This window comes from Enhydra lutris, unplaced genomic scaffold (assembly GCF_002288905.1).
Source record: "Enhydra lutris kenyoni isolate GAN:26980312 unplaced genomic scaffold, ASM228890v2 scaffoldscaffold21, whole genome shotgun sequence".
NCBI lineage: Eukaryota > Metazoa > Chordata > Mammalia > Carnivora > Mustelidae > Enhydra > Enhydra lutris.
Genome location: NW_019154105.1, coordinates 10,834,236 through 10,854,216, shown reverse-complemented (window position 1 = coordinate 10,854,216; position 19,981 = coordinate 10,834,236). Strand labels below are relative to the sequence as shown.

Below are 19,981 nucleotides of genomic sequence, written 5' to 3'. Positions count from 1 at the left end.
AACAAGGGAAGTCTTTATTTATATGAAGTCTGAAGTTCAGCCAACTCTACCACCCCTTTTTTTTCACATCTTTCCCTTGCTTTTCCCTTTCCTACAAATTAGAACTTTGGATTTTTATTGGCTCTTCCAGCATAAAGCACAAATTGAAGACTGTGCAAAGGAGAGAATGATTAGACCTGAGTAGAGTATTTGATCAGTGGAATGCAGAGAATACCCCCCCCTTTTTTTTTTAAGAGTATTCCTGAGTGTTAGGCTATTTGAATGCTGACATTTAGTAACGTAGCAGTAACTATAAGGGAGTAATTGGTATTAGTGAGGAAGCTTTGTCCTCCTTGTTAAGAATTTCTAGGTGGCAAGGCATTAGCTAATAGGTTTATGACATGAACTGGTAAAAGGGTAAGTCATGGTCCAGCTTTGTTGTTGGCCCAAAGCCAAGAAGAAGGGCTACTGCTATACCCGCCCCCCCACCCCAAGCTCTTTATTTCTTTGAGACAGTGAAGTCTCTGTAAAAATGACTATTGGCTTTCAGTTTTCCTTCAGTGAATAATAGATGAGTAATGTTGGACTTCACTGTTAGAAGAATATATGTTAAAGGTCAGTCCCCCAATGTGGTTTAGTTTTTGTTGCCAAACCTGGGTAAAAAGGAAAATTGTCACAAGTTTCAATACAACAACCGGCCAGCAAAGGAAAAGGGTATTGATGTTTTAGTTCCAGTGGGACAGCACAAATGAACACCCATTTGTGTTTCTGCTTGGCAGAATGACCCAGCCTGCTTCTGGAAAACCTGATTCCAGGGCATGACCTCCAAGCACAGACATGAGTGCTTACCCTGGGAATTCGGAGAGAGATTGCTCTTTTCCCAGTCTCCACCGACTTCTCTGTCTTTCTCTACTGGATTACTTTGGAACATTCCATTTCAGAACAAGTTTATTTCTTCTGTAAGAAAAAGGCTGAAGGAAAAGGAGTCTAATCATCTATGTAATTATAGGAGTCACATATACTGCTTTGCAGTAAATTTCACAGTTGATCTAGAAATTTGAGTTTTTCTTAAAAACATAATTTATCCCAGATACATACTAGCATTGGCTTATTTTATGTAATGAGGCACTTATTAGTTAGCAAGAAATTTATTATTTTAATAGTCTTATATAGTTGGATTATATTCTAGGGCAAAGGTCATGTCTATTTTCCACTGTAAAATTGGCTTGTTTTTCAGTTAGAGGTCTTGTCTTTTCTTAATTATATTTAATCATATGATTGGAAAGTTGCAAAATTCAGTGACTCCCAGTGGGCCTTCTATTTCTTCAATAAACGAGTGAAATGCTGTTTGGTTGGCAGTCACTCAGGGGGCATTAAACTGCAGTGTACTTTCTTCTTCTTCTAAGACCTTGAAATAAACTTTACCTAATAAACTCTTCCTCCAAGGTTACAACAGTTTTGTATTTGCAAGCATTTAAAAAGCTAACTTCTGAAATTAATTTTCCTATAACATGTCAAGTTCCAAAACAAAAGGAAAAGTAGGAAACTTATTGCAATTATATTGTTATTCACAGTCACCATGAAGGGTAGAAAGTAGCTTATAGTACATTTCACAGTAAAAATGTCTGTTTTTTTTTTTTTTTTTAATGTAATTACATGGTTCTAAGGCACCTTAACAAATTTGTTGGCACTCGGGTAGGCTGAACTTTGGTACCTTTGCCTTAGCCTTTTCTTTAATGGGTTCTGATTTGAATTGAGTAGTTTTCAGGTTTTTTTCAAATTTGTCCTTGATATGTGAGGAGGATAGACATAGCATGTATAGTTTCTGGAATGAAACTGCATGCAAACAATCTGCTTAAATGGGCAAACCATTACTTTATGTCTGAAAGCATATGTTGGAAGTATACTCTGTTCCTTGAAATCAGAGCAATGCATTTTAAAGGAATTTAATAGCCATTATCCCAGACGTTCCCTTATGTTGTTAGCTGTGCTATGATATGACATCATCACAACATTCAATATTTACTAACCTCAAAGTGAAATAGATGCTAAACTGAACTATGAGATAATGCTTATCCCTTAGGAATGTAGATTCTAAGAACCTGGCTAGTTTTGAGATTTTACATTTGCATTCCTTTATGATTAAATCTTGACCTAAAGGGCTGGTATATTCCAGGAGGGTGAGTAATGCTATTCCATAAATCCAAGCTGATTGGGATTTATGATTTCTAAACGTACTGTTAAAACCTGTTTAAAGTCATATTTAAGTCTAGTCAGGTTGCCTACAGTGCAAACTGTGGGGAGGAATGAAACTAATGATTGGTCATAAGAGAATGAAGTCATTTTGCTCCTTTTTGTCTTTTTAAAGATTTATTTATTTGAGAGAGAGAGAGAGAGCAAACACAAGTTGGGGGAGGGGCAGAGGGAGAGGGAGAGAAGCAGACTCCCCACTGAGAGCAGCGACACAGGGCTCAATCTCATGACCTTGAGATCATGACCTGAGCTGAAACCAAGAGTTGGAGGCTTAACCAACTGAGCCACCAGGGTGCCCTACCCATTCTTATTTATTTAAATTCAATTAGACCAATATATAGTACATCACTACCCCCACCCTTTTTTTTTTTTTTTTAAAGAAAATTTTATTAAACTTACATAGTTTGGACAGTTGAGAATGATGGCAGAAAAGAGCCACTGTCACATATGTATGTATCTGGCGATGCAGATTTATGGCAACTGACAGGAAGGGGGGACTCATTCAGTAGAAATAAGGGGGAAGTGAAAGCTGTGTAAAATACTCCCTTTACTGACTTTCTAGCTGGTTTTTATTATTTATCTTGGGTTTGAATCCTATGACCTAAGATTCTATCCCTCAGCTATTAAGAATTCTCTCAGGAATAAAAACAAGGAGTCACTAGACTCTTTATAGATAACATCCTTATATGTAATCCTGACATGGTTTTATGTACTGTAGAATATTTTAATATACTAGAGTCTTATCTTGAGTAATAAATTATAACATCAAGTATAAATATGATTCACTATGATGTATACCTGAAACTAGTAGGTTATTTTATGTCAATTACTTACTTCAGTAAAAATACTCTTCAAATTTATTTTATTTTACTTTAAGCTTTTATTTTAATTCCAGTTAGTCAACATACAGTGTTGTATTAGTTTCAGGTGTGCAGTATAGTGATTCAAGACTTCCTACAACAGCTGGTGCTCATCACAAGTGCCCTCCTTAATCCCATCACCCATTTCACCCAGCCCCCAAGCCCCCCTCCAAAATTCTTTAAAAGAAAAAAGTGATTATAATGTATGTAATAGTTATCAGCAAACATGGTTTAAGATTGTGTGAGCAAGCGTGAAAAGATGATATACCTGAAGTTAATCAGTGAAATCAACGCTGTAAAATGATTACTCTTGAAATAACTCCAATTACCTTTTATCTTTTTTTGGCAAATCCATAGAATTCCCTAAGAGTATGACATAAAATTGTCATTTTTCTCCCCTTTCTATTTCTGGGGGACTAATAACAGCCAAAGTGAAGAACTACTAATTTAATTACACACACAATCATATGAATATTAAGGGTCTTTTTATTCTCTTTTGGGATGTTTCTACTTTTATAGAAAGAAACAAGGTCCAGTTCTGAAGTTTTACAACTCTGGTGGTGATGTGGGCTTTTTAACTTGTGAGGAGAATATGTAAAAATCTCCATTGTTTACCTTTTAGGGGGATACAGAGGAAAGGAAGAGGGTCTGGGAGTTGAGGGTGAGTTTGGAGATAAGGGGATCACTGACATGTGGGAATGCCCTGGCTAGAAGAGGCTTCCTGTGAGGAGTGCAGGCAGAGGCTTTGGATATGGCTAAATAGTCACAAGAATATTGAGCTTCATTAAAATTCTGAATTTTCTTTGACTCTATGGCTAATCTCTTGATCTGTTTTCACTCCTGGTTCTATTTTTTTTTTTTTTTTGCCTCCTCTGTGGGTGGTGAGCAGTCTATAAATAATACCTTATGTAGAGCTTCCTCTGATCTCTGCCCTTTGCTCTCATCTTTAGTGAGCTAGGTGAGCGTTTAGCTTTTTCTAGGAAAACATTTTTAAATCATTAAACCTTTGGGTGAAGAACGTAGGAAAACAATTTTTTAACCCCCTCTGCATCTTTTTCAATATCTCTGAGACGGTTTGAAGGGAGAGAAAGAAGCGTTTTTCTTTGGGTCACAATGAATAGCAAAATGATGATGCATTCGTGTTTTCCTTGAGCAGTGTAGAAAGTATCTCAACAAGTGAGATATAAAGGCTGTCAAATGTGTTTTGTTTTCATTTCCATTAAACTTTTAAAAAATGCTCTATATTGCAAAGTTATTGAAACATCTAGGAATCTTAGAAAGAAAAAAAACTATGAAAGTGGGCTATTTGTTCCATTGCTAAGATTAATAGGAGTTCTATTATCGGATAGATGTGTTGTTCATTGAACTTGTGTATGTTTAAACACATGTGGAGCCAGACTTGAAGGGTAAAGTTTCCATTAGAATCTCAGTGAGAAGGGAACATGTGTCAGCTGGGAAGTAGAGAGTAAGACATAGCTGCAAGTGCTGGACCTCTTTAAGCGTTAAAGGGGAATTTTACATTAATCTGACCATGTCATACACCAGGTTTTTCAAATAATTAAGATAAATATTGGTTTGTAACTGATATTTCAACTTACATAAACTTGTCTTGTGAAGTCACAACAGAATTCTCACAATGGTGGTTATTTTTACACAGTGTGGGGTTTCATGGAGAATTTTAAAATGTACATTTTTCCCATGTTATTTTAAAAAATTTAGCAAAATAATCATCTTCGGGATTTCATGGTTACATATAGACAGATATAAAACCAAGGATGCTTCGGATCCTTTTGGTTTACTTTCTTTCTCTCTAATACCAGGGGAAGGAGAGTCTAGTGACTCTGTTTGGTGTATTTATAAAGGTAATGCAATTAGTGTTATAATAAGCTTTTAAGACTTCACAAAAGGAGACGTTTTGGAAGTGCTTGCGGGTGGGGGTGGAGATGGAGGGGTTGATGTAGCTATTTCTAGAGGAGGTTGGAGTACTTTTAATTGCTGTTCATTAATCTCATGTTCCTAGGTGGATTAAGTTTGAAGAAAAAGTGGAACAGGGTGGGGAAAGATGGAGCAAGCCCCATGTGGCCACATTGTCCCTTCACAGCTTATTTGAGCTGAGGACATGTATGGAGAAAGGATCTATCATGCTTGACAGAGAGGCGTCTTCTCTCCCACAGTTGGTGGGTAAGTATGTTGTTTTAAGTTTTTATCATTTTTTTTTAGCTTTACCTAACTATCTATGGTAGATGAACTATCTCCATTCATGCCAATGGCTTCTAGTGTAAGCAGAGTTGAATATCCTATAACACTTATTTTTGCTCTTTTTTATATTATAAGACAAGTAAGGTTTATTGCAGAGGATTTGGAAAATACAGACAAATATCGAGAAGAAAATGAAAAAAATCATCCATCATACCTCTGTAGCCATTGTTAACATTTTGACATGTTTCCATCCAGTTTTTGTTTTTCGGTCTTCTCTCTCTTGCTTTTAATTTCTCATGTTATTTTTATTGGGGATCATAATGTATATGTCCAGATTTGCATTCACATCCTAAACTTATTAGGATAAGGTCAATATTTTGAGTAGAGGCTTCTTCGCCCATCCTTGGTTACATTGAATGGGGGACTGAAGACTAGATTTTGAGGATTCCGACCTTGGACATTGCACTGAGCTTCTCCGGGCCTCAGTTTTATCATCTGTAAAATAGGGCTTCAATCCTGTGTAAGAAGGGAAATCGTCTAATTGCTGGGTTGGGGCTGCCTTTGTAGGTGGAAGTCAGAATCCTTTAACTGTACGGAAGAAAGGTTGTGTGGGGCAAGGAGCCAGCAGAACCTTATGGGTTGGTGACTCAGTCATGTCACATTGGTGCTGAGTGTCAGTTATATAACCACCACCGAGTCCCTGAACCTCATGGTGCAGGGCTGCATTGGTACCATTTGCAATTAGTGTCGTGTAGTGAATGTTAACTCACCACGTTGAGCATCTGGGGCATACGTTACTACCTCCCAAACAGTAGTCATTGTTTTCATTTTCTGATGAAAGCCTGGCCTAATCTGCCTTATCATCCTTTAGATCCAGGTGTAGAGATCAGGTTTTTCTCAAAAAGAGGTGCAGAGGCTCTGTTTGGCATTCCTAGGAAAATTTATTAGCTAGATGACCACTGGACTTACATGGATGACTACACTTTCATCTGCAGGGTACCTCCTTTGGGATTATGGGGAACAGGTTGTGGATTGTGGCCCCCTAGAAAGTGGCCAGTGTAAAATTCTTGTGTGATTTCAGACTTACTACAAAATTTCTTTGGATATCTGTAGCCAAAAGGCTTGCCTATGACGTTTCCACGTGTGTGTGTGTGTGTGTGTGTGTGTATGTGTTTTACAGTGAGAAAGCGATAGCATTTGTATTGGAGGAAAAGATTACTTGTCAAACGAGGCATGTATCTTTCTGATGTATATGCATCTGATTCTTGTTCAGAGAGCTTGTTAGTTCCATTTGCAAAGAAGTCCCACACTTTTCATGAACCTGAGCTGCTTAAGATACAAGTGCAGAAGATGAAAGGGCTAATGGGAGGAAACTCGGTGGACAGAATTAATTAGTTCATACACGGATTCAGCAGTGGTGCAAGAGCTTCTGCAATGTGCCAGACGTTGTTCTGGGCCCTGGAATTAGGTTTGCAAATCTGTCACTTTGTAAATGGGGTAAGTGCACAAGCCGCATCCACATAGTTAGAAGATAATGTAGGGAATAATCTCTATGTAGAGTTTTTCATGTTTGACAAGGCAAGTGAGGCTGAAAATGGATATTTGGACATATTCTTGTGCCCAGGGAGGATGAGCCCATCCACAAAGACAGAAGCAGACAGAAGGGATGGTTTTCTGAGTGATTTATCTTACTTCAGGGGAGATTGTTACTCAAAAATAATATCATGGTTAGCAAAAATCCATCCAGTTTTTTTGAGTGAGAATTGCAATTTGTGTGTGTTTAGACTTTAAGAACTAATCTGGAGCAGAGATGTCTGAAATTAGACAAGTCGAAGAAATGAGTCGGTATTCGTGAATGCTGGGTAAAATGGAAATTAAACTTGTGAGTGGGCAACATGTAGGCAATCTCAGGAGAGAATGTGTATTGTAGTTTAAGGGTCACTAGAAAGGTCCCAATATAAGAAAGGAGGACTTGGGCTTTTCTGTACAACTGCCTTTTGGGTCTTTAGTACCAGCAAGAGCCCTCTGAAGGAGCTTCTGCTCATCAGCAATTGACTGACCTTTTCCATGCGCTACAAGAGAGAATCCCACATTGTACTGGAGCCTTGTCAGCCAATGGCCAAAGAAAGAGGTTCTGGTCACTAGGTTTAAGAAAGGTTCATTAAGCATGTTAAGTTGTTGCTTTCATTTTTCACTGCTTTGTATTACCAGTTGTGGACTTTTCCTCTAAGCACTGTCTCTTTACTTTTAAAAATTGGCATTATATTTAAAAATCAGATACCACCAGGTCCCTTTGAAGTACCATCACTCTCATTCTGGATCTGATAATACAGAAAAACAATTCAGAGGCAAATAACACACATTAGAAGCAGAAGGAAGGAAGGAAGGGAGGGAGGGAGGGTGGGAGGGATCAGACTTGCAGGAGTGGAGAGAACATGTTTGAAAGAATGTAATTGTCTGAAAAAAATATTTAATAATCCTCAAAGAATCAAAGCCTTGTAGAGGGTTAAAACACCTGGAGGAAAAAAAAAACCCCTAATTTCATTTTAAATGATAGAAAAAATAATTATTGTCATTATTTATTTGGTTATTAAAAAATCCTTTTCTAGCAGAGGCTGAAGTGGTTGTTTTGTTTGGTATCGTGCTGATAATTTGGGAGTTGAGAATCTCTAAGGTGCACCTCCCCCTCCATCCCATTTTTACCTCCACAAAAGAGAAGAAAAAAAAAATAATAGTGGGTGTGATGATTATACAAACAAACAGGAGCATGGTTTTTCTCTTGCGTTGCATTCCACCTGCTACTCCTTCTCAGGGCCCGAGAGGCAGCCTTGCTCTGCAGGTGCAGAGCCGTCCCCACGTGACTGTTGAAGCAGGTGTGCCGCTCGTCCTTACCTACCACCTCCTTCTGACTCTCCTCAGGACATCTCCTTGTTTTCTTCATGAAGAACCCCTTTTGAAGGCTACTAAAAAATTTGTTTTTAAAGTGATTAAAAGATAAAACAACATTTTCATGGATTATTTTAATAGCTTGATTATTACTATCATCATTATAACCCTACAATTAAAGAGTGTCATTCACATAAGAAGGCAAGTACGTGCGAATTTTCCCGGCCTCCTTAGTTAAAAAAATGATAGGCCATTTCAGGTATTTTATTATGATGGGAAATGGATTGGGAAAATGTAGCTCTATTTTTGGAGTTCTCATTTTTATATTTAAAGGTATTCCTTAACTGTGCATGTTGGCAGATGTGTTAGTCATGTTGTTTCTTGCTTTTAACACCTTTTATATTTTCAAAATGGCAATGTATTTATTTTTTATCACAAAACTAATACATGTTCATTTTTAAATAATCCAGAAAAATAGAACACACAAAAATCAAAAATACCATCATTCCCAGCTACATTCTGGCAGTTTTTCTGTACATCACTGTTTACACATACGAAATTTATTTTATAAATGGGATCATACTATAACACTTTAATTTGACATTTTTAACTTAAAAACTTAAGATGAATTTCTTTCCATGTGATTAAATACAAATGTAAACATCATTTTGATATCTGCAAAATATTTAGTATTGGGCATTTAAGTTGTCTTCAAGTTTTTATTTTAAAGAATACCGTAAGACACTCTTAATCTCACAAAACAAACTGAGGGTTGCTGGGGAGTAAGGAGGGAGGGATAGGATGGCTGGGTTATGGACATTGGGGAGGGTATGTGCTATGGTGAGTGCTGTGAAATGTGTGAGTCTGATGGTTCACAGACCTGTACCCCTGAGGCAAATAATACATTATATGTTAATTAAAAAAAAAAGAATAGAAGTGAACATTTTTGTTGAGCTTTGGTGAAGTTGCGTATTTTTTTTAGTGTAGATTTCTAATGCTGAAATATCCAGAGAGTTTGAACATATTAAAGGGTTTTGTTTACATGATTTGCTAAGTGGCCCTCAAGAAACGTTATGCTAGTTATTACTGCTCTTGTCACATGTGGTTCCCTATGACACCCCCCCCCTTCACATCACTGTGGATTGCTTGTTTTCCTTTTGCTACTTTGATAGATTTATAAAATCTCATAATTGGTGATATTTATATAATTTTTTAAAAATTGCCTTTGTTAGTCCTGAAGTTTAATCTTTCTTGGGCCTTGTATTTCCAAAATGTTTGTCACTTCGGGCCATTTTTTGGTTGCATGAACACCATTTTGTTGGCTTGTAGAAGCTCTGGATATATTAAATTTTTTTTTTTTTTTTTTTTTTTTTTTTTTTTTTTTTTTAGTTTAGAGCTTTTTTCAATAAAGAAAAACACTTTGTGATATGGAAAAAGATGTAAACTGTGAGTCAGAAAATGGGGTTCTACTTGGGGGGTTGTGCCTTTCTCGCCCTCTCTCTTCCCATCTGCACAAGAGGTTGCAAACTTGGTGTTTCCTAAGGTTTCTTCCGGCTCTGCTCTCATACACAGTTGGCATGTTCTCACAATTGGTAGTGTTTGTGGGATTTTGAACACTGAAGGCTTAATTTCAGTGTAACTGTGAAATGTTACTGCCCCCACTTTCCTTGAAAGGTTTTATAGTTTGTGCTTAAAAAGATCGCTGTAATGTGGGCCGTTTTATGGAAACTTAATGAAGGGCGTGAGCCACACAGATGTCAACCTGTTCTAACTGGTGATTTCCAGGCATTAGTACCAGAGGGCCGGCTGTGCCTTTGCACGGGTAGGCTTGAGATTACAAGGGAGGGCAAGCATAGTGGGAGGCCCTGCCAGGAAGGCTAGATAAGGAGCACTTTGATCCACAACCCTGGAATTAGAGCAGGAGCTTGATAACTTGTGCCGCAGATATGCTGGGGCTGTTTGTTTATTTTTATGGCTCTTCCGTGAAATGGACTTCCACACTGAACAAGACTTCAAGGGAAAGGAGAGGAGTAGCACCTAATTATTTTACTGTGGAGCAGAGGGTTAGCTGTAATTATAGGATCAGTTCTAAGAGTTTCACTGAGAAGGGTTTGTGCAGTTAAACACACTCAGAGTTAAAGGCCACTCTCAAACCAAAACATTCCTATGGGAGAAACTCCCTGCCTTGCCCAAGCTTCCCACCAAGTGGCCCAGTGTTAGGTGACATTTATGGCCTCTGTGTAAGATGTGTGACGGAAAATCCTGGATGCAGCCTCTGCTTGGTTGCCAAGTAGCTGACTGTGTACCATGGACGTCGTCCGTGTCTAGCTGTAGGCTGTCAGGCCATTTCTTCGGGGGCTTCCTATTAAGATGGGCTTCTGCGAGATACAGGTCTGCCCCAGCGGAGCCCCTGGAACATCTCTAACTTCTCATAGGAGATGTTGTTATCCTGCCAGCTCCCATCACTTTTTTCATCAGACTTTATAAGAGAAGCTTTTGTTCTTATCTCCCCTTTTTAAAAAAAGATTTATTTACTTGAGAGAGAGAGCATGAGAGGGGAGCGGGGAAGGCAGCTGGAGAGGGTAAGAATCTCAAGCAGGTGCCATGCTGAGCACGGAGCCTGACACAGGGCTTGGTCCCAGGACCCTGAGATCATGACCTGAGCTGAAATCAAGAGTTGGAACCTTAACACCTGAGCAGATGCCCCTCTCATCTCCACTTCTGTATACTGGGAACTTTGCCAGGAAGAGAGTTTTGAGGTGTGCTAGATGCACTCATGTACCTGAAAAGGTAGGCATGGAATCTGCTCATTGCTCTGGTTCTGTGCCGGGGATGAGAGCTACACGCCACCTGCGTACAGTGGCGAGGTAATGTCCTGTCATTGCATATCTTGTGTGGGTTCTGTGATGATTCTGCCTGAACCCTGTTCCGGACAGAGGAAATGTCAACCTGTCGTGTGACATTAGAGAAGGATGTGCCAGGCTACATTTCTGCCATCCTGTCGACATGCCGACTTGTGAGAAAGAGGATTTCTTCTTTTAGAGTAAAACGTGTCCTTCAGCAGAGCCACCCATGGAGCAATTTCTATGAAACACGGTTATCTTTTCCAATTAAAGCCGTTCTAAAAACAAGAACGAATAGAAATTATAACTTTTTTGTGGTAAGACTAAAATTTTATATTAAATTCTGGTGAGTTTATTTTTAAAATGATTAATGGAATATATTGAAAAGGCTTTTGTTGGATCCAAACAAGAACAGCCTCCCTTTTTAGAAAAGATGAAGGCATAGTTTTGTAGTTTAGTCTTTCATTGGATTAATTGGTGTTCAAATAACCTGATATGGGGAACAGTATTCTTTTCTTTTCCTTTGTTTTGTTTTAAGGAAAATACATCATTACAGAAGAATTTGGGAAACTAGATCTAAAAAATCAGTATTGTCACTACATTAAATTTTGCATATTCTTTTCAAGTTTTTCTTTTATCATTTATATTTCTGGCACATTTGCTATGAGAGAGTACATGAAATTTTTTAATCTTTCTTTTTTTTGCTTAATTGAGAAAATGTAAATTACTGACTTACTGTGTTACTCATAGAAGAATGTGATTAATGTGAATTCACTATTAGCTGCAATTGAAAAAAAGGACAAGATGATTCTTCCTCTCCAAACATAAAATTTGTAGTGGAGTATTTATAACTTTCTCATTAACACCAGAATCTCTGTGTCCCGTATCTTTACCCCCATACAAAGATGGAAGGTGGAAATTTGGGAAATACTGTGTTGATCGTAAGTTTGAGGATAATATCTGTAAAGTTGAGGTAAAAAGTTTAACTTTATGATCTTGTGGCTGACTTTTGCTTTTTGTTTTTGTTTTGCTTTGTTTTTGTATCAGAGATGATTGTTGACCATCAGATTGAGACAGGCCTTTTGAAACCTGACCTTAAGGATAAGGTGACCTACACTTTGCTCCGGAGGCACCGGCATCAAACCAAGAAATCTAACCTTCGGTCCCTGGCTGACATTGGGAAGACAGTCTCCAGTGCGAGTCGGATGTTTACCAGCCCTGATAATGGTAATGCCAGGCCAAACAGCTGCTTGGTTCTCCTCCCTTTCTCTCTCACCCTAACTCCATCTCACGTCATCTGTCTTTGCTACCCCGCTCCATGTTCCTTCCTCAAGTTCATATGCCACAGCCATTTCCTAATGAGACTTTTATCCAGCTGGGCAGGTCTGCGGTCCTGTTGGAAAGATTCCAGCAGTTGCTAAGGCTGCAGATGTCAAGATGCCTCGCTCGCTCCCGTATACGTCTAGTCTGATTGAGATGGTCTGGTACCACCACTGTGGTGAAACAACCGAATATTTCAGATGAGTCATCAAACTCAGAGATTTTTGAGTATATCAAGGAACATGCTTTGACTTGTGGGTGTGTCAGAATTAGGAGGATAGATTGAGATACGATAAAAGCTCTGAATTCTAGTATCATAAAGGGCTTGCTAGGTATGTGAGATGGTGTCTACTCTATAACTCATTATTTATCCAAGTAAAGCTCAGTATTACATTTATTACTTAATAAAGTCTAGGCCTACAAAAAAAAAGAAAAAGGATCATATGCTCTTCTGTTATATGATAATGATGGTTAGATGTGAGAATAATTGTTCAACGTGGGATACTACCCCATTGTATAGTAGTAGGAAAGGTTCTGTGTGTATTTATACTCTGTTGCATTCAGCAGAGTTTTCTATAAAGTATCTATCTTTTGTATCATTGTCTTTGTTTCAAATACATTTCATGGTTGTGTATAATCTGAGAAGGGGAGAAGTTTATTTCCAGGAAGTATGGAAGATAAAAGCATACAGAAAGTGTTGCTAAACATGGGGCTGGTAGAACCAGGTCTCTCTCATCCCACCTTGATCTTTTTTAGTACTAAGAGAAATGAGTAGATAAGGGAGCATCTAATTCATTGTCTTCATCTGTACTTTCAGAATAGGGTAAAGTATTTTGCCATGGGAAATGTGGACTAAATGAATTGTATAAACTGAATTCTAACTTAGCCACTCCATTTCTGGAAATTGAATTTTCTGACTTCATATTAAAACTAATGGTTGGCTGGAAGAGAGTTTACTGTTAGCAAACTTTCTCTGATGTATTTTTGAACCATTTTATTCTTGTACTTTCTTAATGAGTGTCCAGTCATTAAGTAGAACCAAATGAAAGGTTCAGTTTTATTGAATGACTTATACATTGATTTAACTGCTACCATAAATTTTTTAAAAAGCAAAACAAGTTATAAATAAGTACTTTAATCAGAAGTGCTCTTTATATAAAACAGTCACAAAAAGAAGAATCTAATCTAGACTATTCCTACTATAGTTGCTATCATTACCTGGCATATTGCTGCTGACTGGAAATGTTTTATTTTTTGTGTATGTCTTTTGCTTCTTTCTTTCTTGTTTTTCAATTATATTTTTGAAGAGCTTAATGGCTGGAAATGTTATGGGATGAACAATGGGTTATAACTGATGTCACAAATACTTCATTTTAAAAGGGGCCTTGTTTTTAAAATTATGGCAACTAAAGTAAAAGTCTTGTCTTTCATGTATTTTTTTTCTTATCCTCTTCTTCATTTAAATGAAATTCCATGATTTGGAGATTAATTTTTTTTTATCCTGAAGTTGGTACTTCCCATTAAAGAAGAAATAAAGTGCATTGTTTTCAAGTATTGCTATATTTGCAAATTCAAGTATTGCTGTATTTGCAAAGAGAAGTGGAATGAATATGGCAGAATGAGGGTGCCTTCTACCAGTCTGGTCTGAGCTCCCTTTTCATGAAGTGGAGACAGAGTAGAAATTAAGAACAAGTGGATCTTGAGGCCAGTATTTTGTGTTTTAGGAGAGAGTATTGGGATGTGGAATACAAATGATATGTTGATATCATCCATCATCCAATCTTTTATCCTATCAGATCTTTGTACTTCAGAGCGAAGTTGAAATTGCCTTTGTCATTCACCTTTCACTTGTGAAATGTTATATATGCTAGGCGGAAAGCAAATAGGGAGCACAATCAGTTCTTCCTTCCCAGCTCTTCAGCTGATCAGCTTACACCCTGACGCGTGGAACATGATTAGCCTTTTTAAACATGTTATTATTGGCCTTTGTGTTACCTAACTCCTTTTAAATATCCAGAGGCAAGATTTGACATTGAGAGATTCTATAGTAATGACTTTCATGTACCTCTAAGGTGCATTATTATAAATTATCAGATGGCAAATTTTGGGTTTTCTAAAAGTGCTTTTTCTTAACTTGAAAGTTTATACAGTTATTTTTATAAGTTAGGGTTTAATTTGATTATCTTTAACAACTATGAAATGTCGTTAGAATAAATTTCTAAAACAACTATGTAGCTGTGGCTACTGTTTTAATAAATGAGACTCTTACATCTATTGATGTTGGAGCTAGATTCTAATACTGTAACCCCATATAAAAACTAGATAAGCTTAGTTACTTCAGTCTTCTATTGTAGGTGAGAAAATAGATGTTGTTTGCTTTAGTTATGATAGCTACAGTGCAATTAATAGCTGAAATTTATGGAGATACTTTAGAATTGGAATTTTTTTCATTTCCGAGTGGTATGCTGGAACTAGTTCTGTCTACTCACAACAGCCAATCAGGAATTTTGTAAACCAGTTGTTTAAACACAGCTACCATTAAAAGTTAAATTATGTACACATACCATTAAATAATGATATTAAAAACAAAGGTAATTTCTCAAAATTCATCATTTCCTATTTATTTTATTGCACTGTACTGGAGTTTACACTCTTTGTGTTGTTAACATCTATTGTGTTTGTATGGTGGAAATACAACAAAATGGTGTTCAATTAGTCACCTCCTTCCCAACTCTGTGATCAGTGACTTCATTTTGGTAACTTGATGGTGGTAGCACTTATACTATAGAAATCAGCAAATTCAAATCAGGACCTGATTTATTGTTTTGTCACTTGTCTGTAGGCTTTACAAAGTGATGGAGAAAATGTTAATAGTGTGGATTAAATTTAAGTGTGTAGTGTCTATGGCCATTGCCTAGTCAGCTTGAGCTCTTAACAAATTACCATAGACTGGGTGGCTTAAACAACAGGCATTTATTTCTCATAGTTCTGGAGTCACAAGGGAAGTCCAAGATCAGGGTGCCACAGATTTGCTTCTTGATGAGGACCCTCTTCCTGGCTTGTAGATGGATGTCTTTTCATTGTATCTTTACATGGCAGAGGGAAATCTATCCTCTTTCTCTTCTCTCCTTTCATAAGGGCATTAACTGCATTCATGAAGGCTCTGTCCTCATGACCTAAGTTCCTCCCAAAAGCCCCACCACCTGCTATCACACTGGATGGGAGAGTTAGGGTTTCAACATAGGAATATTGGGAGGATACAAACATTCAGTCCAAAACAGCTTTTAAAATGCAAAGAACACAAAGCATCCTGTAAGTGTTTGGCCCAGTATTCAAAAACTATTATGCAGGTGTAGCAAAGGAGTCACCCACATCATTGAGGAATGAGTGAAGTCTGACATATGTCTTCATTGTTTCACTTTTGTCCTACTTGTTAACATATATGATAATGGATGTTCAACAAGGATATTGAGTTGCAACTGTGTTTGGTTGCCAGTTGCAACTGTAAGTTGGCTATTGCTGAAAGAGTTTGATAAAAACTAACAAAGAATCAACTGACTATATGTAATTTACAATAGAGTATATATATATTATTACTTGTATATGTGCTGCCTGTCCTTTATATCAATAAAAATTACTACACACAGAAGTGCTCGTGAGCATACGCATGCCTTTTCCCTGAAGAGCTGGTTTTCTCAAACATTTAGCAGTACACCCACTAACAGCCCACTACTGTCTCTCCATAGCTAGAGATTAACTCTTATTTTTTAGGGTCCCGATGTAGCTTTGTGTTTAAGATAATTTAGTGTTTTTAAAAAGAACTGGAAAACATTTTTATTTGTAATAAATCAGGAAAGAATCAGGCTAGCTTCCAAGGTGTTAATTATTGTGAAATTACTACTTGTCTGAGACATCTGTGAGTTCTGATGGACATATCTTCCAGGTACTAAATTTTAGGCAAGTGCTGTAATTTCATAGTATATTAATTGAGGTATTTCTGTGGGGTTAGTGTTAGGTTTTCATTTCCTCTGGTGCTAGATTTCCCTTCACCCACTCTTTTTCTTACTATTTTTACTTTAGCTTGAGCCATATGAAATTGCCATTTTGTAGGTAAAATAAAGTTGACTGTCAGCAATTTCATATAGCTCTACTTAATAATTTGGTTTGAGATACTTAGAAAATCTATATTATTATAGTTTACTATGAAAGAATAACCAGTAAGCCTAGGAACATTCCTTGGTAGTATTTGAAAATCAAGTAAGATGTATTTCATTTGCTCTTTATAAGAAAGTAAAAATAAAGTTTATACTTAATTGGTATGTATTCAAAGTATTTAGTGTGATGTTTTTGACAAGGTTACCTGATCACTGTCTTAAAGAATCATGGTTTGTAGAATGATCTGATTTTTAAAAAAACGTCACTTACCATTTAAATGGGTACTTTTGAAATGTGGTGTCTAAGCTTATAGGAGATGAATGAGACCTGACTTAAGGACGAAGACCAACTAGGTACCTTAATTCGTGTATTCAGCTTGCCTCACCTTTGTGGAAATTTTTTTTTTTTTAAAGATTTTATTTATTTATTTGACAGACAGAGATCACAAGTAGGCAGAGAGGCAGGCAGAGAGAGAGGTGGGAAGCAGGCTCCCTTCCGAGCAGAGAGCCCGATGTGGGGCTCGATCCCAGGACCCTGGGATCATGACCTGAGTCAAAGGCAGAGGCTTAACCCACTGAGCCACCCAGGCGCCCCACCTTTGTGGAAATTTGGTCAATGCCATTATCAGTTTGTCCCTGTTCTCCCTCCCTTCCCCCCGCCCCCAGCGTCTTCGTTTTTTTTTTTTATCCCTAGACTGTCATAGAAACCTGTTCCTTACCCTCCATTGTCTGTAAATGCACGTGCCCTTTCCTAAAGTGACTTTGGTTATCCAGTTAAACCTAGACTATGAATTTCATTTTTTTCCCATTCCAATTTCATGACCCCATTTTTCTTTAGTTTTTTTTTTTAAATAAAAAGTTAGAAAGGTATTTTAGTATGTAGTTCCCTGTCTGTAAAACAGAGATAATGAAAATTAAATGAGATAATATATGTAAAATGTTTAAAGTGGTGACTGGCACATAGTAATCAAACAATTACTCCACAAAGTACAATTAAGGAAAAAAAAATCATATTGAGTAAGAGTGGTTTCTGGAATGATATTTGCTCTGTAGCTTATTATTTGGGAAGAGACCCATGGATATAGTGCTGAGTTATCTCCTCTGCCCTTTGGTATTGGTAGCTAATCCCAAATGGGATATAAGAGAGAAGGAAGCTCTTTCCCATCACAGTCCCTTACAAAGAGTCTTTCTCCCTTATTCATTTTACTCTTTGCTAAATGACTGTCCGGGAAACCCTAAACCATACTGAGAATCCAAGACTTGCTAAAGCTGCTCTAGCAGGTAGGTGAGGGGTAGGACAAGGTGGCAGCTCCAGGACTAGGACTAGGGCGGCTGGCTCTGGCGCTTCACGCTGCTTCCTCCATGTTTTTTCCTGTCTGCGCTGTGGCCTTGATACTGAGAGATCCAGGGCTTGTTCCTCATTGAGCCTCCGGATTTTCTCTTCAGTTTGCCACTTTTTTTTTTTTTTTTTTTTTTTTTTTTTCCTGTCCGATCTGAGAACTGTGGTCTGCTTGCTCCCACCCCTTGGTGCCATCACTTACTTTCTCCCTGGACTCCTCTCTTCACTGTTGCTTCCCAGGCCGCTGCTGCTTCCTCGCTGCCTCTCACACTGCTTCTTCTGACAGAAGCACACAGCACCTTTAGATGTTTAAAAAAGTGTCCTCTAGTGCTGTTACCTGCAGTTCTAGAGACTGTGGTTAGCAACAAAGAACAGACAATGGAAAGAAATCAATTTTTTTTTTTTTTTTTTTGTTAACAGTAATTCTCGGCCCCATTGAAATATAAGTGGGATTAGCTAGGCTCTTGTTGCTTTGGATCTGATTTGAGATTAGGCGTATTCAAGCTATTTGGCTTGGCTGTTAGATCAAGCTGCCTAGATACTGGCACGCGGAAGATCTGGCCCGGACCACCACCAGGTTTGGCAGCTTTCTCGGTCCCTTTAGAAATTCTTCGCTTTTTGTCTGGGTTTTGGATTCTGGTTTATCCCAATTGTTTCTGGTTGGGTTGTTCTACTTCGTAGCCACCCTTTCCCTGTACCCTTGAATTCAGACCTGGTCCCTGAATCAATGGGTAAGGCAGGCATTTCTTTAACTTCCCTCAGAGGTTCTGTTCCTTTGAAGCAGGCGGTCATGTTTCTCCAGTTCTGAGACGGGTCAGTCAACATTTTGTTTCTCAGGCTCACATCACCTTAAAATGAGAGTCCTCTTCCCAGGTGCTTTTCTGCATACAACCAGCTCTCTCCCAAATCCAACAGCACATATCCATCTGTTTTGTTCAGGGCTCTAATTCTGCGTTCTTTGCACAGCACAGATGAATGTCCTGGCCAGAACCCAGCGAATGATCAAGCTCTTCTCAGCCTCAGTTTAAATGAACCAATCCATGGAAAGTTTCTAGAAAAGTACCTCAATATACCTTCATAAGAGTAACTTAATAATAGTAGTATTTCTACTTCATGTATCAGATACCACTCATTTCTTTTCTCTTCCCTAGGCAAGTGACTGATCTTCCAGATTTATAGTGTTTAGATCTTTAAATAAACAATAACACATTTTTGTCCAGGAGTCCTTTTCACCCAAGTATTCATTAGTCTGTTCTGCTGTTTATGGCAATGAAGAGTCAGGCTTAAGAGATACAATACCAGTGAGTATTTCGTTTTTGACATAAAAGTCCTACTTTATAATCTTCTTGGAGACATGAGCCATCTTTTCTGAAGGCTTCATACTAGTCCTGGATGAATACTTACTAGTAGTGCTATTTTGAGCAATTTACGTAATATCTTTGGGCCTTATTCTTTAAATCTGTAAATAAAGGTAGTAGTGTCTTATCCTTTTCATACAACCAGGAGTAGATGAGATCTTTTTGTGAAAAGTTCTTAGGAATCATAATGTGAGATACCACTGTAAGGAAAGGCTATTCAGAAATACTTAAAGGAGCAGATTTAATGCCTTTTACATTTAAAACCAAGGACAGACTCAATTCACCACCATTATTTTGTACTCTGTTATTCTTTGTGCCTCATTCCCCCCTGCTCCTACTACTCCATAAATGAAAACATTCTTGGAGTTTTATTTTTCAAGCAGTATTGCTTTCATTATCAATTTTAGAGATGCCAAGTAGTACATAATGAGGTGTCACTTGTGGGCTTTCTAATATTTGCAATTAGCATATGAAGATTGAGCAATATGTTTGGGCAAGGACAGTTGTTAGCTATTAATAAATAATATATGTATAACAGGATGTTACCATGAAATAAACATATTTTTGAATTTTATTAATTTCTGGTCCACAGCCAGGGTCTCTGATGGAGTAAAGGAATGGAATGATTCTCTGTGTCATACCCTACCATGAAGGGAAAAGCGATGTACTCAGAGGGCCTTTTGCTGCTGCCACCACGGGGTGGTTGTCGTCTCCGAGATCCTTGATGGAGATGTCTTTGCGAAGTCTTGTTTTCCCCAGCCTCATCTTTCTCTAAGAGCAGTTAGGAGAG

At 37.8% G+C, this 19,981-nt stretch overlaps 1 protein-coding gene across 1 annotated transcript in view; it reads left to right on the top strand.

Moving 5' to 3' along the window:
• LOC111148909 (solute carrier family 4 member 4) overlaps positions 1-19,981 on the top strand; it is a 348,265-nt gene that overhangs the window by 145,248 nt on the left and 183,036 nt on the right. Inside the window, exons 5-6 of the mRNA XM_022505690.1 lie at positions 5,113-5,273; positions 12,068-12,247. Coding sequence (XP_022361398.1) covers positions 5,113-5,273; positions 12,068-12,247 — 341 coding nt within the window. The remainder of the gene's footprint in view (positions 1-5,112; positions 5,274-12,067; positions 12,248-19,981) is intronic.